At 53.0% G+C, this 19,004-nt stretch overlaps 1 protein-coding gene across 2 annotated transcripts in view; it reads right to left on the minus strand.

Moving 5' to 3' along the window:
- Positions 1-249: 249 nt before the first annotated feature.
- Wfs1 (wolframin ER transmembrane glycoprotein) overlaps positions 250-19,004 on the minus strand; it is a 52,235-nt gene continuing 33,480 nt past the window's right edge. For both annotated transcript variants that reach the window (XM_036200516.1, XM_036200517.1), the window contains exons 3-8: positions 12,045-12,127; positions 10,224-10,368; positions 8,218-8,388; positions 7,626-7,706; positions 5,970-6,121; positions 250-2,848 (exon numbers count right to left, since the gene is read on the minus strand). In XM_036200516.1, coding sequence (XP_036056409.1) covers positions 1,043-2,848; positions 5,970-6,121; positions 7,626-7,706; positions 8,218-8,388; positions 10,224-10,368; positions 12,045-12,127 — 2,438 coding nt within the window. In that variant the 3' untranslated portion in view covers positions 250-1,042. The remainder of the gene's footprint in view (positions 2,849-5,969; positions 6,122-7,625; positions 7,707-8,217; positions 8,389-10,223; positions 10,369-12,044; positions 12,128-19,004) is intronic.

Genomic DNA, 19,004 nt, shown 5'->3' on the forward strand with positions numbered 1-19,004 from the left:
CAGGGTCAACAGCTGAGCTGACACCCATGTGCTGGTACCGGGTGCTGGGTTGTGGCTCAGACCTCAGAGACTCTCGTACCTGTGTAGTGCCAGTCCGCTTCTGAGCAGATGGGGTCAACTGTGTGGACATCAGTTCTGCCCTCAGTAAGCCAAGAGGCACTTTTTCACTCAGTCTGGGTTCAGGTATCTTCTGACGCTCACCCACACACCAGACAAAACTCCTTGTAAACAAACCAGGAAGAAGGGGTGTGGGTTTCAAAGCTTTTTATTTCGGCTGCCTTAGGACCTTGCTTTTGGCTCTGCCATGCTGAACATGGCCGAGTTTACCTGGGTACTGAAAAGAGACACTCTTGAACTGCTTCCCAGGTCCTGGGAGATGCAGAAGAGGCATCCCCACAAACTCCCTACCACCACCACCACCCCCCCCAAGAGATGGGAGAGCTCCAAGGCAGGCTATAGTTTTCAGAGCCCAGTTTGGACATGCTATCCCCAGGCAGGAAGCCAGGCAGGATGTGACCACTGGGGGATGGCCCAGGAAGGACACTTGGCCACTGTCAAGGATTAGCAGCAACCAAATAAATAAGAAAACTACCATGAAGTCTACATAGACACGTATTTGGTTTTCTGAAAAACAAATCCAACACAAAATAAGGAAGGGCAGGAAGGTATGAAGGGCTGAGAGGGAGACTCCTATCTGTAAAGTGCTTTTCGGGATGGAGGGATGGAGATTGGGCCAGGCCCAGATCTCCAGCTTTATAGGGCAGGATTGTGAGTGAGGACAGCATGCAGTTTCTTGACACTTGGCATTCCAAGTGGACAGTGCTATAGAGAACCACCCTCCAGTGGGGTCTGCAGTCTACAGGTGAGCACAAGGCCCCTGCACATGGGATCTACCCATGTGAGAGCAGAGTAGACACACACACACACACACACACACACATGCTCTGCACAGCACTGCTCCAGCTGGCTGGGTGGCCACATTGCGGGTGGGGTGGGGCTCACAGCAACATGCACTGAAGCCTCCTCCAGTGGTGGGCGCTCCTCAGGCGGCAGACAGGAATGGGAAGAAGAAGAAGTCGAAGGCAAACTTGAGGGCACCGTGCACCGTGCTACGCCAGTCCTGTTCAATCTTTACATGCCGCCGGGCTGGGGACAGCTGCGCCATGCAGTTGAGGCAGCTGATGGCCTTAAGCTCAAAGACGGGCCATTTGCTACCCAGGCGGCCCTCGAGGATGGTGCTGAACTCGATGAGGCTGCCCTGGCGCAGGTTCAGCAGCACATCCTTGAACTCGCTGCTGGCCCGAAGGACGATGTCCTTGGTGATGTCATCTTCTTCGTGGCCACGGTTGCCATTGGTCCCAAATGGCATGCCCACGGTGATCTCAAACTTGTAGCGGTCAAACTTCTTGATGTGGCAGGGGTGCTTAGCCAGCTGCTTGAGCCGACAGAGCTCCTCCTCGGCTGTGGATGTGTTGCCGGGGCCGCAGGATGGGTAGGCCTCCCCATACAGACAGCGCATCCAGTCCCCCAGGAAGAACGGCAGCATGTTGATGGCCGACTCAGCGCTGTTGTCGATCTCCGTCACGCGGACGTACTTGAAGCGGCCTGTCCACGTGACCCTGTGGCCCTCCAGGTGGCTGCACAGAATCTGGGTCCGTGCCATGTTGGTTTCCTTCCAGGCCCGAGGCCCGCACAGGAAACCATACTGCTGCCAGGTAAGCGTGGAGTTGTAGACCTTCATGCCTTCTGACCGGTACACATAGAACCAGCAGAAGAGCAGGATGGCCGTGAGCCACACCAGAATGAGCTTGACCATGGAACTCCGAGTCAGGGACTTGACCATCCCCACCACCGAAAAGTTGGCCTTGGTCCACCAACGGAAAAGCAGGGGCACGCCGCAGATCACCGTGGTGACCATGATCTTGGTGAGGTCCAGTGACAGGAACCATCGGGCAAACTGCACCAGGCCCATCAGGGCGAGGCCAGCCACCAGGATGGGGAGGGCGAAGAGGAAGAGGAAGTAGCCAATAGAGGCGCGGACCAGGCCCAGGCCGGTTGACTGGAGCAGGATGACCACCGACAGCTCACACCACATGAAGCACACCAGGTAGGGCACCAGGTAGCAATAAGTGCCCTTGAAGTTCCTCAGCTGGGCCATTCGGAAGAAGAGGTAGAAGAGGTAGACATAGAGCAGGCAGGGGAGGCTGACATTGAGGATGATGAAGTGGCCAATGGGCACGGTCAAGTACGTCTGGCCAAGCACTTTCAGGAAGCGCCAGTCCACAGGCATGGTGGGCAGAAGGGACAGCAGCCCAGCAGCCACCTCGGTGACCAGGGCCCGCCTGGTATAGGGCTCGGCAGAGCTGCTCAGGCTCATGTAGCTGGTCACTGTGAAGAAGGTGGAGATGACGGCCAGCTCCGAGCAGGGGATGCAGTCCTTGCTGGCCAGCGGGAAGGAGAAGATGACAAAGACGACTGAGAGCAGGAAGTGGACATAGGGCTCCAGGTGGTTCCAGCCGAAGTTGACTTCAGCCTGCTCCACGTCGAGGTTGGGCTCGAAGCGCAGCAGCAGGTCAGTGAGAGTACGGAAGTTCTCCCAGGCCTTGCTGTCCTGGAACACCTTGAGGGTGCAGATGACCATGGACACAAAGGACAAGTAGAAGACCACCAGGGGGATGAAGAAGGCGAAGAAGTCAATGGTTAGGTTGCTGATGATGAAGAAGAAGATGAGGGCATTGATGTGATGTGTGGGCACGATGGTGGACAGCCAATGCATGCCTGCCTTGGAGGCCAAGTCAATCAGGTACTCTTTGATCTCCATGATGGCGTGTAAAGGGTACTTCACCACCTAGGGGGAGACAGGCAGTTGGAACGAACCGGGACAAGAACCACTTGCTATCCAACACAGACATCCCGCACCCCCCACCCAGTTCCATGATCCTGCACAAGGCGAATGCCTCACCCCATGTTTTCCCATCCCTGGGCCTTGTCCTAACAGGTCCATCCACCAGGAGCACCTCCCCCACGGAAGTGCTCGCCACACTCCACAGTCCCTAGAGGCCTGCCTTCTTCTAAGCCCCATACCTCTATACCTCCATGTTGAGATCCCCACTGTGTTGTTTTGAATGAGAATAGACCCCACAGGCTCACATATCTGAATGTTTGATTCCCAATTGGTGAACTGCTTAGGAAGGATAAGAAGGGTGGCACTTTTGGAGAAGGTGTGGCCTTGTTGGAGGAGGTATGGAAGAGGTAAAGCCCACTGGGGGTGGGCTTTAAGGTTTCAAAAGCCCACACCAGGCCCAGTCTTGCTCTCTTTCTCTGCCTGCAACTTGCAGATTGGGATGTAAGTTCTCAACTACTGCTCTGCTCCGGTGCCATGTCTGCCTACCTGATGCCATGTTTCCTGCAATAGTGGGAACGGGCTAATCCTCTGAAACGGCAAGCAATTAAATGCTTTCTGTTCTAAACTGCCTGGGTTATGGTGTCTCTTCACAGCAATAGAACAGTAAGACACCCATCTGCCTACCATATCTAGGGGAAGGCACATGGGTCCCTAGGCCCCCCTCCCTTCCCTCAGGCCTCCTGCTTCAAGATACAATAGCACTGAGCTGCCCATACGAGACTGTGGCCCTCTCCAGGGTACAGACAGATGTCAACTCCCTGAGCCTCAGTCTCCTCAATTGCCAAAAGGACAGCAACCATGACTTCACCAGGCTACACTACACACTACATATTGATGGCAGTATGAGCTCTGAGAAAGGATGGTGAGGTTTGGATGTTCAGTACCCAGCCCTCCCACAGACACTGCAACTCAAGCTGCATGGAATATGGCCGCCCTCAACCAGCATGCCTGAGGTAATGGAAGGAAGCCAGCTTCTGCTGCAACCTGAGAGTAAATGTCCATGTCAGAGTTTCCGTAAGTTAATGTAAAACATACTAGGATTTTAAAACATTACATTTGCTTTTAAGAGGCCACCCTGCTTCCTCAGTCTTGAGGAAAGCTGCTTGGCATCTAGAACATGCTTTGTGGGACTCATCAGTTTACAGAGGCTCCTGTCATTCTCTCAGGAGCCTCTTGGTCCCCTGCAAGGCAAGGCACTGAGGGCTAAGGCAGCCTGAGGGTGGAGATTCCTGTGAGGGCTCACTGCTTTTTTTTTTTCAGCACAATGACACACAGCAGGAAGATACAAAGGGGCTGTGATGGTTCCAAACACTGCAGCATGGGGCCTTGCTTATCTCCACATGGACTTTAAATCTCTCTCTTTAAAAGGACTTCTTGACCTCAAGAAGTTCAGACGGTCATGTCGCCATGTCCCGGCGACACGGCGCACACTCAGACCAGGGCGCTGCAGAAGGAGGCACCGCAGAACAATTTGGGAAGCTCTGGCCTGAGAAGCTGTGGATGATTGATTGATAAATAAAGCTGACTGGCCAGTAGCCAGGCAGGAAGTATAGGTGGGACAAGGAGAGAGGAGAATTCTGGGAAATGGAAGGCTGAAGCAGGGAGATGCTGCCAGCCACCACCATGAGAAGCAGATGTTAAGATACCGGTAAGCCACGAGCTATGTGGCAACTTATAGATGAATAGAAATGGGTTAAGATATAAGAACAGTTAGCAAGAAGCCTGCCATGACCATACAGTTTATAAGTAATCTAAGTCTCGGTCTGAGCGGCTGTGGGACTGGCGGGTGAGAGAGATTTGTCCTGACTGTGGGCCAGGCAGGACCAGAAAACCTCTAGCTACAGCTCCTCTTTACCAAGAACTATGGACCCCGGCTGCCTCCTCTCATGGTAGGAACACCATCTGGGAATCCTGTCTGTGAGCATGCTCAGTGCAGTCTGGTTCTGGATGGACCTTCCTCAGCCATGAGCCTCTGTGCCACCCTGATGCTCAGAACTTTGAGTAAACAGTCCTTTCTGCTCTGGACCGCTACCTGTCCTCAGTGGCAAGGCTGAGGCTTTACCTGTCAACAACCTGGGGGCATGGCTCACACATGGGTCTCATCTCTCTGGAGTGTCGTGAACTGCTCCCCACTTTCTTATTTCTGTCTTGCCCCCCCATCCCTGCAGTGACCTGCTCCACATTCCAGCCCCCTATGGAGACTTTGCAGCCATTTCATGCCAGCTCACCCAGCTAAGCTTTCTCATGTTGCTGTTCCCCTTTTGACCCATCTGTCCCTATCTTACTCATGCATGGTTTATCTCTTCCTAATCATAAACACTGGAACTGTGGCATACACAGCTAGTTGCTACATAACAATTCCTCGTGATAGGTCCCTGCGTGGGCCTCAGCTTTGTGGCCACACTGCAGTGAGGCACATACCTGGGTCTGACTGCCCAATATCCAGTGATACTTGTGTTCTTACAGACTTAGGTATGGATACATCTGATCCAGCTTCACAAGCTGACTTGGGGCAACTCAGTGATGGGCCTATAGCCACACCCTGTGTTTGCCCAGAGTCCCACCAGCAATGTGGAGACTTGTCCAAGCAGGGTGCATTTTCTATGTCCCTTCTCTCCCTGTTGTCTCCCTCCAGTGTGTCTGCCCTCCCGGGTCGTTCTTAGTGTCCCTGTATGCTAGGTTCAGTGACCAGACCCACGGCTCAGCTGGCCTACAGACCCTCGTTCTGGGTTTTGGCAAGGCATATTTAGAAAGTGGCCTCCGTCCCAGGCCACAGACAACATTGCTACATAGTAAATCTAAATAAAAGTGCAACTCTCTGCCTTGGCCTGCTGCCCACGCACATCTGCACAGATGTGGGAAGAGTCCCGAGCCCCATGTGAAGATGGCTCCTGCACACGTGCATGACCCTGCCTCCGCTCTCCTGAGGACACCTCCTCACACAGGAACCTCCGATGACCCAAGGGACAGTGACCCAGATCTGGGTGTGTCTATGAAGTCAAGGGCCTTTCTGACATGCAGCTTCTGGGAGAGGACCCGTTCGCCAGGCAGGAACCGCACTTACCTTCTGGCGTAGCGGCAGGTCCTCGGGGCTTTTCCCTGCCAGCTCATCCTCATCTTCATCCTCGTCCTGCAGGAACAGGTTGGTGGGGATGATGCCCTTGGCATACTTCTTGGTGAGCTCCACAAAGTCGTCCAGAGCAATATAGTTTTTGGCTGAAGAAAGGGAAAAAGATACCAGGTTCTCCAAACCACTAAGCCCGGATACACAGATGACATAGGATGGCAATTTGGGTTCAGGCACCGGACCATTCTTTGGGCAAGGACATGGAAAAGAAAGTGATGTGGAGGAAGTGGTGGGTCTAAGTTCTCTTATCCCCCACTCTGCCTCTGACCTAGTGACATGCTACCTACATGAAGTGACTTGTCCACCTAGTCCTTAATGCCTGAAGTCCACCAACCCCTTAAGCCAAGCTTTATTGCTAGACAGTCAATCAGCCTGCATCCCTGGTACCTGGTACCCTCTGATGTCCTTCTTTCCTTTCCACCTAGCAGGACCTCTAGATGCTGAGGACTAGCTGCCCTGAAGCCAGCCACCACCCAGCCCTCCACACAACAGGATCTGTGGACCTGCGACTCTCTGACCCCCATCCGTCATGTCCCAAAAAAGACCTACTACACACCCAATAACTCCTCCATCCCACAAGGCCTACCATGTGCCCGCCAAGCTCTCATCTCACAGGATTTATAGAGAGCCAACACAAGTCTGGCTTCCGCCCCCATCCTCACCAGGATCCCCTGAGAGTCCACTGTGTGTCTGTAAACCTCTCTATGCCACCTGTGTCTGCAAAGAGCCTACTATGCACTGGATGCTTTTCTAAGCTCTGGGAAACACTGGGGACAGGTCAAAGGAATGCAGTGTGTATCAAAGGCTGGACTACCAACCCTCATTGAAGACCAATGCTAGACGCTGGCAGACAGTCACCAAGAGCCAAGGCCACATTAGAAGCCCTTGCTGGGCTAGCTTGAGGAGGCTGCATTCATGAGTTAATGAGTCACAACTGTGAGCCCCTGTCCCACCCACGGAGCCTCACAAGGACGCTCTTGACTCAGCTCTCCTATCAGTGATGAGAAGCCCTAAACCCCCTCCCCCACACGTCCATCTTCTCCTGGATGGGAGCCTGGGGCCCTTGAACTACAGATCTGCCCCCCCGTCCCCCCCCACACCACACATGGTGTGATGGTCTGCTGTCTTCTGATTCTCTGATCCCAGACATTCCAAGAGCATCACCAGCTCTGTGTGCCCCCAGCCTCTCTCTCCCATTCCACATGGATGCTGTAACATTCTACCTGTGCCTCAACACAAGTGCCCACACTGGGACACCCCCTCCACCCATACTCTGATCCCTCTCTCCTTCCTGTTTATAGACCCATATCCCTCATTGAACTTCCTGCTCACTCAGGTACCAGCCTCTGGCCTTCACCTAAAGAGGATTGTCACACTATGGATCTGTTTCCCACTGTAGTCTGAGCTCCCAGTGTACAAGGCTCAGGTCCCAGGGACAAAAACACTGTCACTCAAAGGGACTGAATGCAGGTCCATTTAAGCCAGAGACCCTGGTAGGCAAGCCAGGCTAGGAGGCAGGGAAGAGAGAGGATGCCATGCTGGGTGGTGAATGGGAAGTGGCCAGCAGACAGCAGGATGGGCAGTCATACTCACATTCACTGCTCACTAGGCGCTCCAGCATGCGCCTCTGCTTCTGCAGGGACTTGGGGACTGGACCTGGCTGCGCCCCTCCATCTGTAAGGATCAGAGAGGATTGGAAGCTGAGGGTGCCGAATTGTCCCTTCATGACCCATAGCTCATCAAGCACATGTCCTCGGGATCCTGGGCTACCACGTTGCTCAGGGATCACAGGGCTTGGGGTCCCATCATGCAAGGGCCATATCCCTGGGTAGCCATCTCTGAACCATCCCACAAGGAGGACCAGCATGCTCAGGGCTGTTTCTACTCAGTGATGAACACACTTCACCCACCCTTCCCCTCTTTGGCTGGCACTGCCTGCTCTGGACCATCTTCAGCCAATATTATATAGTTGTCAGCTCCCTGGGGATGAGAACCAGGCTTCTGTTCCTCCCTGAATCTCTGGCCTTTGAACCAGAAGCAGCCCAGGATACACTCCGATCAATAAATGAACAATAAAAGGTATTTACAGTACTTGCCAATATGCCAGTCACCTCCTAACCATGGGGCTCCAACCCCCCACAGGGAAGCCAAGAGGAAGCCATTACTGGTGATGTGGCTGACCTACCCTGCTCATTGACCTGCCCGACATTTTCCAGCAGCTCGGACACGGCCACCTGCTTCTTCTTCTTGGGGTTGAGTTTCCAGTACATGACCAGGGCAGCCTTCCGCACGGCCCTCTCCAGGTCAGTCTCAGAGGACAGCTGCTTCACCTCAGCCTCATTCTCAGAAGTGATGCCTGACGGACAAAAGCATTAGGCAAACCCAGGCCCCACCGCAGCCCCCAGGGACACTCCCAGGAGGCTGGGCACGGGGCCATAAGGGAGGTCTGACTGGCTTCTTTGACTCAGGGTAGAGTGGATACCTGACCCCAAAGTGCGTCTGAGCCTATCCAAGACAGCAGCACCCATGCTCCAAGTTGGAGGCTAGGCTGGTCTGGCAATGCCTGGGTGTCCACTGGAGCACAGGGCCACCAGCCCATCCTGGCCTGTTCCCTCTCACACCAGGTCCTCGGGGCACCCTCGTCAGCAGGTACAATAGGGACAAGGTACAAAGCAAGGTGCTGCGGGCCCAAGCCACGAGTCTGAAGAGAAACAAACTCACTGCAATTACCTGAGGAACTACAGCAAGAGGGGGTGCCCCTGTGCCCGGGGTTTTCTGGGTTGGGACTCTACCCAGGGCAGCTGGGAACATGGAGCCTTCCACACACAGAGAACAAAGAAAGAATGCCAGATGGCCCAGGGGAGTGAGGTGAGCAGAGGCATCGTTAGCAGTGGCAACCTGCACCTCATCTCTCTCTCTCTCTCTCTCTCTCTCTCTCTCTCTCTCTCTCTCTCTCTCCTCCTTCTCTCTCCTCCTCCTCCTTCTCTCTTTCTCTCTCTCTCTCCTCCTTCTCTCTCTCTCCTCCTCCTCCTCTCTCTCTCTCTCCCCTCTCCTTTCTTCTCCTTCTTCGTCTTCTTTCTCTCTCTGTCTGTCTGTCTGTCTCTTTCTCTCTGTCTGTCTCTCTCTCTCTCCTCTCCCTTCTTCTTCTTCTTCTTCTTCATCTTCTTCTTCCTCTCTCTCTGTCTGTCTGTCTTTCTCTGTCTGTCTCTCTGTGTCTCTGTCTCTCTGTCTGTCTCTCTGTCTGTCTCTCTGTCTCTCTGTCTGTCTGTCTGTCTCTCTGTCTGTCTGTCTCTCTCTCTGTCTCTGTCTCTCTGTCTCTGTCTCTCTGTCTCTCTGTCTCTCTCTCTCTCTCAGACTGGACTTCTTATCTACCCAGCAATCTCAGGCAGGAATGCAGGTGAGCCTGTGCTGCCTCCCCCTCCCACCTTCCAGAGCTGTATGCCTGCCCCTGCTCCTAGGCAGCCCTGGGAACCACTGGCTCCAGACCACAGCCATGTGGGTTGCGCTGGCTCCCCTAACCCGGCCAGCTCTAGGTGACTGACTCTACCTGCTGTGGCCTGGGCAGTCTGGCTGAGACATCCTGGCTGACAGAATTTAATGGGAAAATCTTTTCTTTTGTTGTTTTGTTTCTTTCCTAAACTAGACCAGTCTAGTTGTCAAAGAGAAAAGATTCTGTACACTAACCATAACTTTGAAAACACTGATATATCTCAGAAGGAGAGATCCAGAGTGTCTCCCTGGGCTTTGGTTATGAATGATTTGTATACTTGTGGCTTCTATATATTGCAAGTTTTATACAGCAAGCATAAAAACTTACAATTAAAAATAAATATCAAAATACACAACCACAACAAAAACTCAGTGACACACCCATGTTGCCTTGGAGCCTACAGGACACTTACACTCTGAGGCACTTGGGACAGCTGCCTCCTCTGACTCTAAGATTTACTTCCTGATTTGGACTCGAACCCAGAAGGGAAGTGAGACTGATTAATTACCTATTAATTACCCCCAGACACCAAGCACAGGACAAAGGACAAGGAATTAGTCTGGTATATGAAGTCTATGGCAGATTTCAAAAACCTCTCAGGGCAAGGAGGTGACCAAAAAGACTTCTCTCTTCTGCACAGCATGGCCAACTACAAAGCACCCACCCTGCGGGCAGCAGCTGACGGCCCCACACAGCCTCACCTTTCCTGTCAGCCAGACACCGCCTCAGCAGCTTCACAGCTTCCCGCCTGCCCTGCTTGGCTGCCAGGATTAGCCAGGCCACAGCCGAGCAGCTGTTGAGTTCTTCATCTGAGTCATTGGCAAGCCGCAGGTAGTGTTTGCCCACCTGAGAGCAGAGACATCCATCACCCTCCAGCTTCCAGGATCCTGTTCTCCTCACTATGGGGCAGGTGTGGAGCCTTCTATAATGTGGGGACAAAATGTGGGTGCTACACTGTGCTCAGCTCCTTCCCTTGCTCCTGCCTACTGGGTGCCAGAACCCCATTACGGTCAGAAAACTAGAATGGCTGAGTCCATTTGGTGCCTCTCAAACTGCTCAAGCTGGAGAAGGTAGCCAGGAGAAGCCCTGGTCCTAGGCCAGATTACTACTTATTTTTATAATAGAATTTTAAAATAAAAAGTATTACATTTATTTATTAATTTCTTGCATATGTATGTGTATGTGCATATATGCCACAGCACACATGTAGAGGTCAGAGGACAACTTGTGGGATTCAGTTCTCTCCTTCCACCATGTGGGTTCTGGGACTCAAACTCAGGTCACCAGGCTTGGCTGCAAGCACCTTTACCTGCTGAGCCATCTCACCAGCCATGACAGATCTACTGGAAGGCAACCATGGCTGCTTGTTTACATGTTAGCATGACAGGTTTTCGGTTTTCCATGGGAATGTTGATTAGTTTAGACAGATTGTGGAGCCCCAAATATTTTCTATCTGGCCCTATGCAAAAATGCTCGTTAACCCAGTCCAAGCACTCTACAGATGGGCAAAGTGAAGCCAAAAACACAGACAGGCCAGGAAAGAGCTGGGCATGCTCCCCAAGTTCAGGAGGCTGGGGAGGATTTCACAATCCAACCAGCTCTGTGGATGTTCCCTAGCCTCCGGAGGCATGGGGCACAGGCCGGGAACAATTTCACAGTTCAACTGGCCCCTCCGATGCAAACAGGAAACTTTCCTTGTGTCCCTGCGTAGAGACTTTCTCCCTTCTTTGAGGGCTGTAGGGTGGGAAACCCCAGGACTCACTTGCTTGAGCCACAAACATGGAAGTCAGGCAGTCAGAGGTCACTCTAAATCCCTTATGTCACACAGTGGCTTCCCCCTAGGGTAGGCTGAGGTGAGCCTGGGGTCATTCTAGACCCCAGGATGAGAAATAGCAGGAACATGGACTGGTGTCGCTGCCTACATAGTACTGAAGGGCAGGGAGGAGGGGATGAAACTTTCTTGGCCTCCATTGCGGCCAAAACGTGGGGCAGCTGATTCCCACCTGCCAGGGCACCTTGAGGACAGAAATGACAGCCTGTCAGATCTCTGTCCACCTCTCCCTGCTTCTTCCCTGTGCACCTGGGTCTCTGACACCCAGTAAGCTTGTTCTGCCTGAGTTCCTCCACTCCTGACTCTCCTGTCCCACAATGCCCTGGGCACAGTGGGCCTTCAGCTGAGACAGCCTCTCCTCAGGAGCAAGCCTGTTGCAGACACCTGGAAGAGGGTAAGTGGGCAGGAAGGAGGAAGGGTGCCCTGGAGGAATGCATGCCCAAGACAGGATGTGTGTGCAGGACCAGAGTGGTGAACATGGGTGCACCAAGAAGGTACTGAAGAAAAAAAACAAAACAATCAATCAAACAAAAACCACCCCAAACTAACCAATATGGAGGTTTCCATAACCATACTAGTTCCTCATCCCTGAAGAAAAGGCCAGACCCACTACTCCATGAGCCACAGGACACCAAGTCAGGCTCATGGTGCTGGGGTCACATTCTAAGACCTGCTCCATGCTGGTCCTCACCTCTGTCTGTGCTTTGGGGTCTCCAGCCTTGGCTTTCTCCAGGACTTCTTCAAAGGGGATCTCCACATCTGCTTTCACGGGACCTTGAACATGAAGAGAAATCAGAATGTCACACAGCCAGACCTTACACCTGACAGTGGAATGGAGGGATGCTGGGACCAGGCTTCAGGAGTTCTGCCACTGACTCTCACTTTGACATTGAAGCAAGAAGGAGGAGGAGGAGGAGGAGGAGGAGGCTGGGATAGAGAGGGAGACTGGGAGGCAGTGGGTTGCCCACCGATGCCGCTAGCGAACCAGAACGTTCTATACCAAGGCTATTTGTCAGTAGGAGCTCTGTGGGTGTGAGGACTGGGAGTGGTGTGCAGACCCAAGTGCCCCTGTCCTTCAGCTCCAATTTGCTCACAGGGCTGTAGTTGGAGAGGCCCTAAAGAGTGAGAATGCATATCAATACTCAGTAGATGCTGCGGCTTTGGAGGGTACAACTGGTGGGCATGCCTTTTTTCTTTTCTTTTTTTCTTCTTCTTTTTTTTTAGATTTATTTATTTGTTTGTTTGTTTGTTTGTTTATTTATTTATTATACAATGTTCTGTCTGCATGTATACCTGCAGGCCAGAAGAGGGCACCAGATCTCATTACAGATGGTTGTGAGCCACCATGTGGTTGCTGGGAATTGAACTCAGGACCTCTGGAAGAGCAGTCAGTGCTCTTAACCTCTGAGCCATCTCTCCAGCCCGGCATGCCTTCTTTCTTAAGGGCGGTGTCTTCACTGTCAGGGCTGCTGTGACAAATGCTATAACCCAGGGACTTACAAACTGAAGTTGATTGTTTAGGGTTCTGGGGATTGAGAATTCCGAGTTCATGGCGCCAGCAGACAGATCTCAGGAGGGCCTGGTTTATAGTTTATGGTGCTCTGCCTAGAAGGGGCAAGAGCTCTGGGACCCATTTATGAGGCTCTATCCTCATGATCTCATCTCACTCCAATCAGAAATAAGCAATAACCTTGCCCAGGGCCATAGGGAAATGCATGTAAGCCCACCTGGCACCTCCCATCCCTGAACAAGTGTATGGTTCAGGGATGGACATAGTCAAGCCAAGAGAGTCTGTGTAGGATCTGGAAGAACAGCCTTCCTCTCATGCCAGATTGCCTCTGTGGAGGAGTACCCTATGAGGCGAGCCTACCTGACAGAGGACAACACAGGAAGGCAGAGCAGAATGGAGAGCGGAGGGGAGGGGAGGGGAGAGGAGGGGAAGAGAGGAAAGGGGGTACAGTGCATGGGTGTGGTCCACTGCACCGGTCCGACTGGTCTCCAAGCCCCCGCTCCCAGCAGTCCAGCTCAGTAAACTCAGAACAAGCATTGGGCCGACAAGGAAGTCGCTGTGAGCAGGCCTGCAGTGTCCCTCTGTCCCACACATGCCAGCACACCAACCCACCACTCACTCTGTTGGGCAATGGTGGTGTTGCCTGTCGGGCCATGCTCAGCCACACCAGGCAGCCTCTGGCATCTTCCCCTCCCGGCCCTGACTGTACACCAAGCACTCCCAGAGGCAACCTCCATGCCACAAGCTACCCACTGTCTCCTCACCACCGAGCCATCTTACACCTAATGGTTCCTTAAACTCCCTACAGCATGCTAAACACTCGACCGTTATACACACAACCAATAAATCTGACAGAGCATCCTGTCTCTAACATGCCACACTTCCTCATCATTGGCCCAGGGTCCTCGGCCTCCAGATTTCTCTGTCCATCCATCATGAGGGGTTATGCTGATGGGCAGGAAGAACAGCAAAGGCCCCGGGGCCACATCACCCTAGTGGCCAGAGCAGAGGATCATGTGGACCAGGGTTTTCCCACACTGGATAGTCAAGGCTACCTGGCTGAGGGGCTCCACAATAAATTGGAGCCACCCTGGGCCCATGGGGTCTCCCAGGTAGGATAGACAGGTTGAAGGGGTCTCCCACAGGGAGCTGGGAATACTCACTCCTCCACACAGGGCAGTTAGAACTGATAGAGTCCCCTACTTGGGACAATCAGGATCACTCTGGGAAGAGGGGTTCTTCAACACATGTGGGACAGTAGGGACTCCACCCTCTGGCTAGCAGAGGCCTAGGGAAGGCACAGGTAGACAACTGTAGTTTAGTGGCCTGAACAGGATAAGGCATTCAGCCCCTATCATCCACCCAGCAGGTAGTTACTGGGCCAAGGAGCCATAGGTACCAAGCTGATGAACCCGTCATTGTCACAGCTCACTCTGAGAGCCAGTAAAGACATCCATGTTGTCAGCTCAGGTAACATGAAGACTGGAGACAACAGCCCTGCCTGGAGGGACTTTTTGGAGAGGCTGACATTAGGGGCTTGGAATGCAGCCAGAAGCAGAAGTAACAAACAGAGGCGTGCTGCCCGCTTTCCGGAAGACTCAGAGACCATCGGGGTGCCTTCATGACAGGCAGCTTAAGCACTAGGTCACAGTGTGCACTCAAGGAAGGGTACACAGGAGGGTACAAGGTCAGGGGCTGGGGAAGAGAAGCTTTGCTGCCTCCTAAATTACCAACAGTGTGACTCTGAGAGGGGTGCTCAGTTGTGTGACCTAAGGCCAGCAGGGTCCCACACTCACATCTACATTGGCTCCTGACACCTAAACAGCCATGGCTCTACCAAAAGACCTGTGAGGCCCAGGGGCTCCTGAGAGGCCCAGAGGGGTGAGGAGAAAGGGCTGTAACCAGGCTGGGACTGAGATGGCCCCTGTCTCAGAGACCCATGTCTGGTCCAAGGTGCACCCAGGCCAGGGCTACAGACCCACACACACACTCCAGGCCAGGGGCCCTGTGCAGCATGATGGCCCATAAGTCTCCAACAGGCCCAGAGTAGTGTCGCTTAACCCAACCCAGCAGTAAAGTCTACTCAAGTCCCATCCCTAGAGGGTCACATGATCAGGGCTCATCAGTGGACCAGGCGGAGTCTCCCGGCCCTCTGTGTCCACGGTGTCACTTAGGCCACCTAGCTTATTAGGACCAGGCTCTGGGCTTCTGCTGAGGAGAGTGACAGGACCCTTCAGGCCAAAGCCCAGGACCCCGATGAAGAGGTAGGTGCTGGGCTCCTCTGCTGACCTATGGGTTATGCTACTATAAGCTCCCGCTGACAGGCTGGACACAGCTGGAGACGACTCGCCTGTGACCTGGGCAGCATTGCCGGGGCAAAACTCAGAATGGCCGCATCTGGATGTGCAGTCGGCACCACTGCTCCCCCAGACTCTCACAACTTCCTGGGGTGTTCCGCTAGCCCATGTCACCGGTCCCCTTTGCTGTCTGGTCTCAGAGCATCCCAGTCCAGCCATGAGCACCACCAGCAGCGTCTTTTCATGTGGCGGATGGCTTGCTGGCCTAATAGCAGGGTCAGGAGTGAGTGCTTCAGTGAGTTCTGTGGACCAGAAGGGAAGCTGGAGGAGGGCTGGAAAATGGGGACCCCCCCCACCCTAAGCAGCTCTGGTCCATGTCCCAGGTTTTAAAAGGCAATTCAGATGATACCTCCACCAGGCAGCCCTCCAGGCATACTTCTGATGCTCTGAAGAGGAAATAGACAACTCTGGGTTCCCTTAGGGGCTCCAACCAAAGTCCCCAGCCCTGAGATCAACCCCAGGGATACAGCTGTTTACCATCATACAGCACAGGCTTGGGAAGGGTCCTATAGGGCAGTCATGAGCCTTGGACCCTGTCACCAAAGCATGGCAGGCTCCACTCTGGGGACGGTGAAGGTTCCCTGGGCACAATGGACTCAACTCACCAGGCATGTAGCGTATCCTGTCTTTGGCCAACAAGTCCCTGGTGGCCCAATGGTCAGCACAGAGTCAAACTACTCCTAACTCCTGCATCTCCCACCCCAGCTGGGGACCCTGGCTCCACAGCTTCCTTTTCCATCTGCTTTCTCATCTGAGAAAGGAGATGGTGACAGGTGACAGTGCCCAACCCCAGGCTCATGGTGGGGGAGGGGCTGGTGTAGTAGGAGGCCTAAAGAGGTACTAGGTAAAGCCTCCTGCTGTAGTTAGACGCCCATTTCTTAGCAGATGCTCAGTAAACATGCAGACACGTTAGCTAACTGGCTGATCTTTCCCTGGCAGGACCTCCAGGCCCTACTGCCCCTGCCATGGTCCCACATCAGTGACCAGGGACAGGGGAGTTGAAGCTTGGACTTTAAGGACTAGAAACTCCAGACTGCTGATCCGCCTGGCTGGCTCTTCCCAGTGCCACTGTGGGCAGAGCACACACAGCTGCTTCCTGGGTGGCATCTGAAACAGCGGTCTGGGCCTTTTACTCAGTTACCCAGATGGAAACCCAGCTTTCCGGCCATGGCCTCTGCCCCCATAGTCACACGATATCAGAGAGCAGGAGTGGGTGGCATTTGGCGCCGTGCTTGGATCTGGGACCACGCCTTGCCTGCCTTGGAGGCGAAGCTGAGGGACATGGTGATCTTTTAAGAAGATTCATAAAGCAAAGAGCCTAAGGGCAGAGCAGTGCTGGGGGTGGCATTGGCCCCAGGAGCCTCAGCCTCAGCCAACCAGGCTGAAACCCTTCAGCTGTGTCAGGGAGGTAGCCAGAAGACGTGGTCCCTTGATCCAGGAACTGAAACTCCAGGCCTTGATCTGTGGACAGGCTGGCAAACAGAGGTAGACACAGGGGTGTGCACCACTAATCTGGGGGCCCAAGAGGTGCTGGGTGGAAATGCTGCTAGGTGGGAGTGGTCATTGAGGGCTGCTGGCCTTTCTCGGAGGAAATAGAAAATGCCAACAGCTGGAACAAGGTGACGGAACAATGTTGTGGAATATTGACTATTAAATATTATAACTTTAGGGGGCTGGAGAGATGGCTCAGAGGTTAAGAGCACCGACTGTTCTTCCAAAGGTCCTGAGTTCATTTCCCAGCAACCCACATGGTGGCTCACAACCATCTGTAATGAGATCTGGTGCCCTCTTCTGTATATGTAATAAAATAAATATTTAAATATTATAACTTTAACTAGGTAAGAGATGGTTTACATTTGTGTTGTGGACTATTACTTTAACTATGTAAAGGTGTGTTACATTTACTTATGCTGCATTGGTTTAACAATATAAAGATGTGTTGCTGTCTCACCCTGCCTGCCTAATGCACCTGACTGGTCTAATAAAAAGCGCAACGACCAATAGCTAGGCAGGAGAGGGATAGGTGGGGTTGGCAGGCAGAGAGAATAAGTAGGAGAAGGAACCTAGGCTCAGAAGAGAAAAGAATGAGGGAAAAGGAGATGGAGATGCCTGGGGCTAGCCAGCCAGACACGGAAGAAGCAGGAAAATAAGACATGGAATGAAAGACAGGTAAAAAACCACCGAGGCAAAATGTAGATTAAGAGAAAGAGGTTAAATTAAGCTATAAGAGCCAGTGGGCCAAACATAAGCTAAAGGCTGAGCTTTCATAGTTAAAAAGAAGTCTCTGTGTCATGATTTGGGGGCTGGTGGTCTGAGAAAGCCTGCTACAGAACAAACTGACCAGGACTGGAGGTTGTACCCCATCACTCATACCTACCACCCAGGGACAAAAAGGAGCCTCACAACAACCCAGCCAGATACAGCAAGGGACAGTCTCATCACCTGCATGGCAGCAGCAGAGGCCACATAGGCATCCCCTCTTTACAGCCTGTGAGGAGACGTAATCTGACACAAACCTTCACCCAAAGATACAGCCCCACTCTGTGACTGGCCACCGCTGGCAAAGGTCCAATGAATGATGCCACACACTGGAACACGGTGTCAAGTGAAACTGTAAAGCCACACAAATGCAGGGTGGCAGGACTAACTGGAGGGGGTGGGCCTAGTACACAGGATCCAGAGCCAGAGTCAATGCCAGTCAGTTGCCTCCAAGAGGCAGCATTGTCCTCCTGCATCATGATAGGTCAAGTCCACTCTCTACACATGGCCCCCGGTGCTCGTTCCTGGCAGGCTCCCATCCTCTGCCCCGCAGATCCCTTGCAGCATCTGTCCTGCACTGTTAGACGCTAACTCTGCTGGTAGTGCGCTGGTGCTCTCAGGCATTTTATAAGATGCTTACTTTCCACCTCCGTGTTCCCCCTTTGCCCCCCATCCCCATTTGGCATCTGACACAGAAGGAGAGGGACACATGCCATCTGGAGGCACAAGAAGCTGGGGAGGCCAGAGGCTGACAAGAAGCCCCAGTGTGATCACACAGGCCAGCCCAAGCAAGGGCACAGAGGCCCACACTCAGCCCATAACGGTCCCACTGCATCTCAGGACACTTTTAAGTCAGAGGTGAATGGTAACTATTCCCAAGGCTTAGTGTTCACTCAGCAGAGGCCCATGAGGTTAATTTAAATGCTCCCCCAAAGAAATACTTTTTAATTTTAAATAAGAAACTGGGAATAGAACATCAGAGTGCAACATAGAATAAGGAGGCTATTCCTCTGGAAACTTCTGTTCAGAGAGAGAGAGAGAGAGAATGTGTGTGTACATGTATGCTTGTACCCCACAGGTGCCAACAGAATATATGGTCTTCCCATAGGTTGAAGCTAGAAGAGCCAGAGGTAGAAGACCTCATGAACAAGTGGCATCCCAAAAGGTGAAGTGAGCAGAGCACTTTGGGGACAGAGGTGCTCCGTGGGCAAAAAGGAGGTGGGAGACCACGAGGGCCAATCTGAAGGACGCAGAATGACCCCAAGGTGCAGAGAGGGACAGGTGACAATCCAGAGGTAAGACACAGGACTGAACCACTAAGCCCTCAAGCCACTCTGAGAGCTGGGGGTCCAAGTAGGACCACAGAGACGGCAGGCGTGACTGTGGACATCTCTGAGTCATGTGGTCCACCTGTAAATGAGGCTGTTACACAAGAGAAAGGCACTGACTGGAGGGCTGGTCACACAGTTGACATCCACACACACTTTGGTACTGCAGAGCAGCCCCAACTTGAGGAACCTGGGCC

This window comes from Onychomys torridus, chromosome 10, assembly GCF_903995425.1.
Source record: "Onychomys torridus chromosome 10, mOncTor1.1, whole genome shotgun sequence".
NCBI classification, from domain to species: domain Eukaryota; kingdom Metazoa; phylum Chordata; class Mammalia; order Rodentia; family Cricetidae; genus Onychomys; species Onychomys torridus.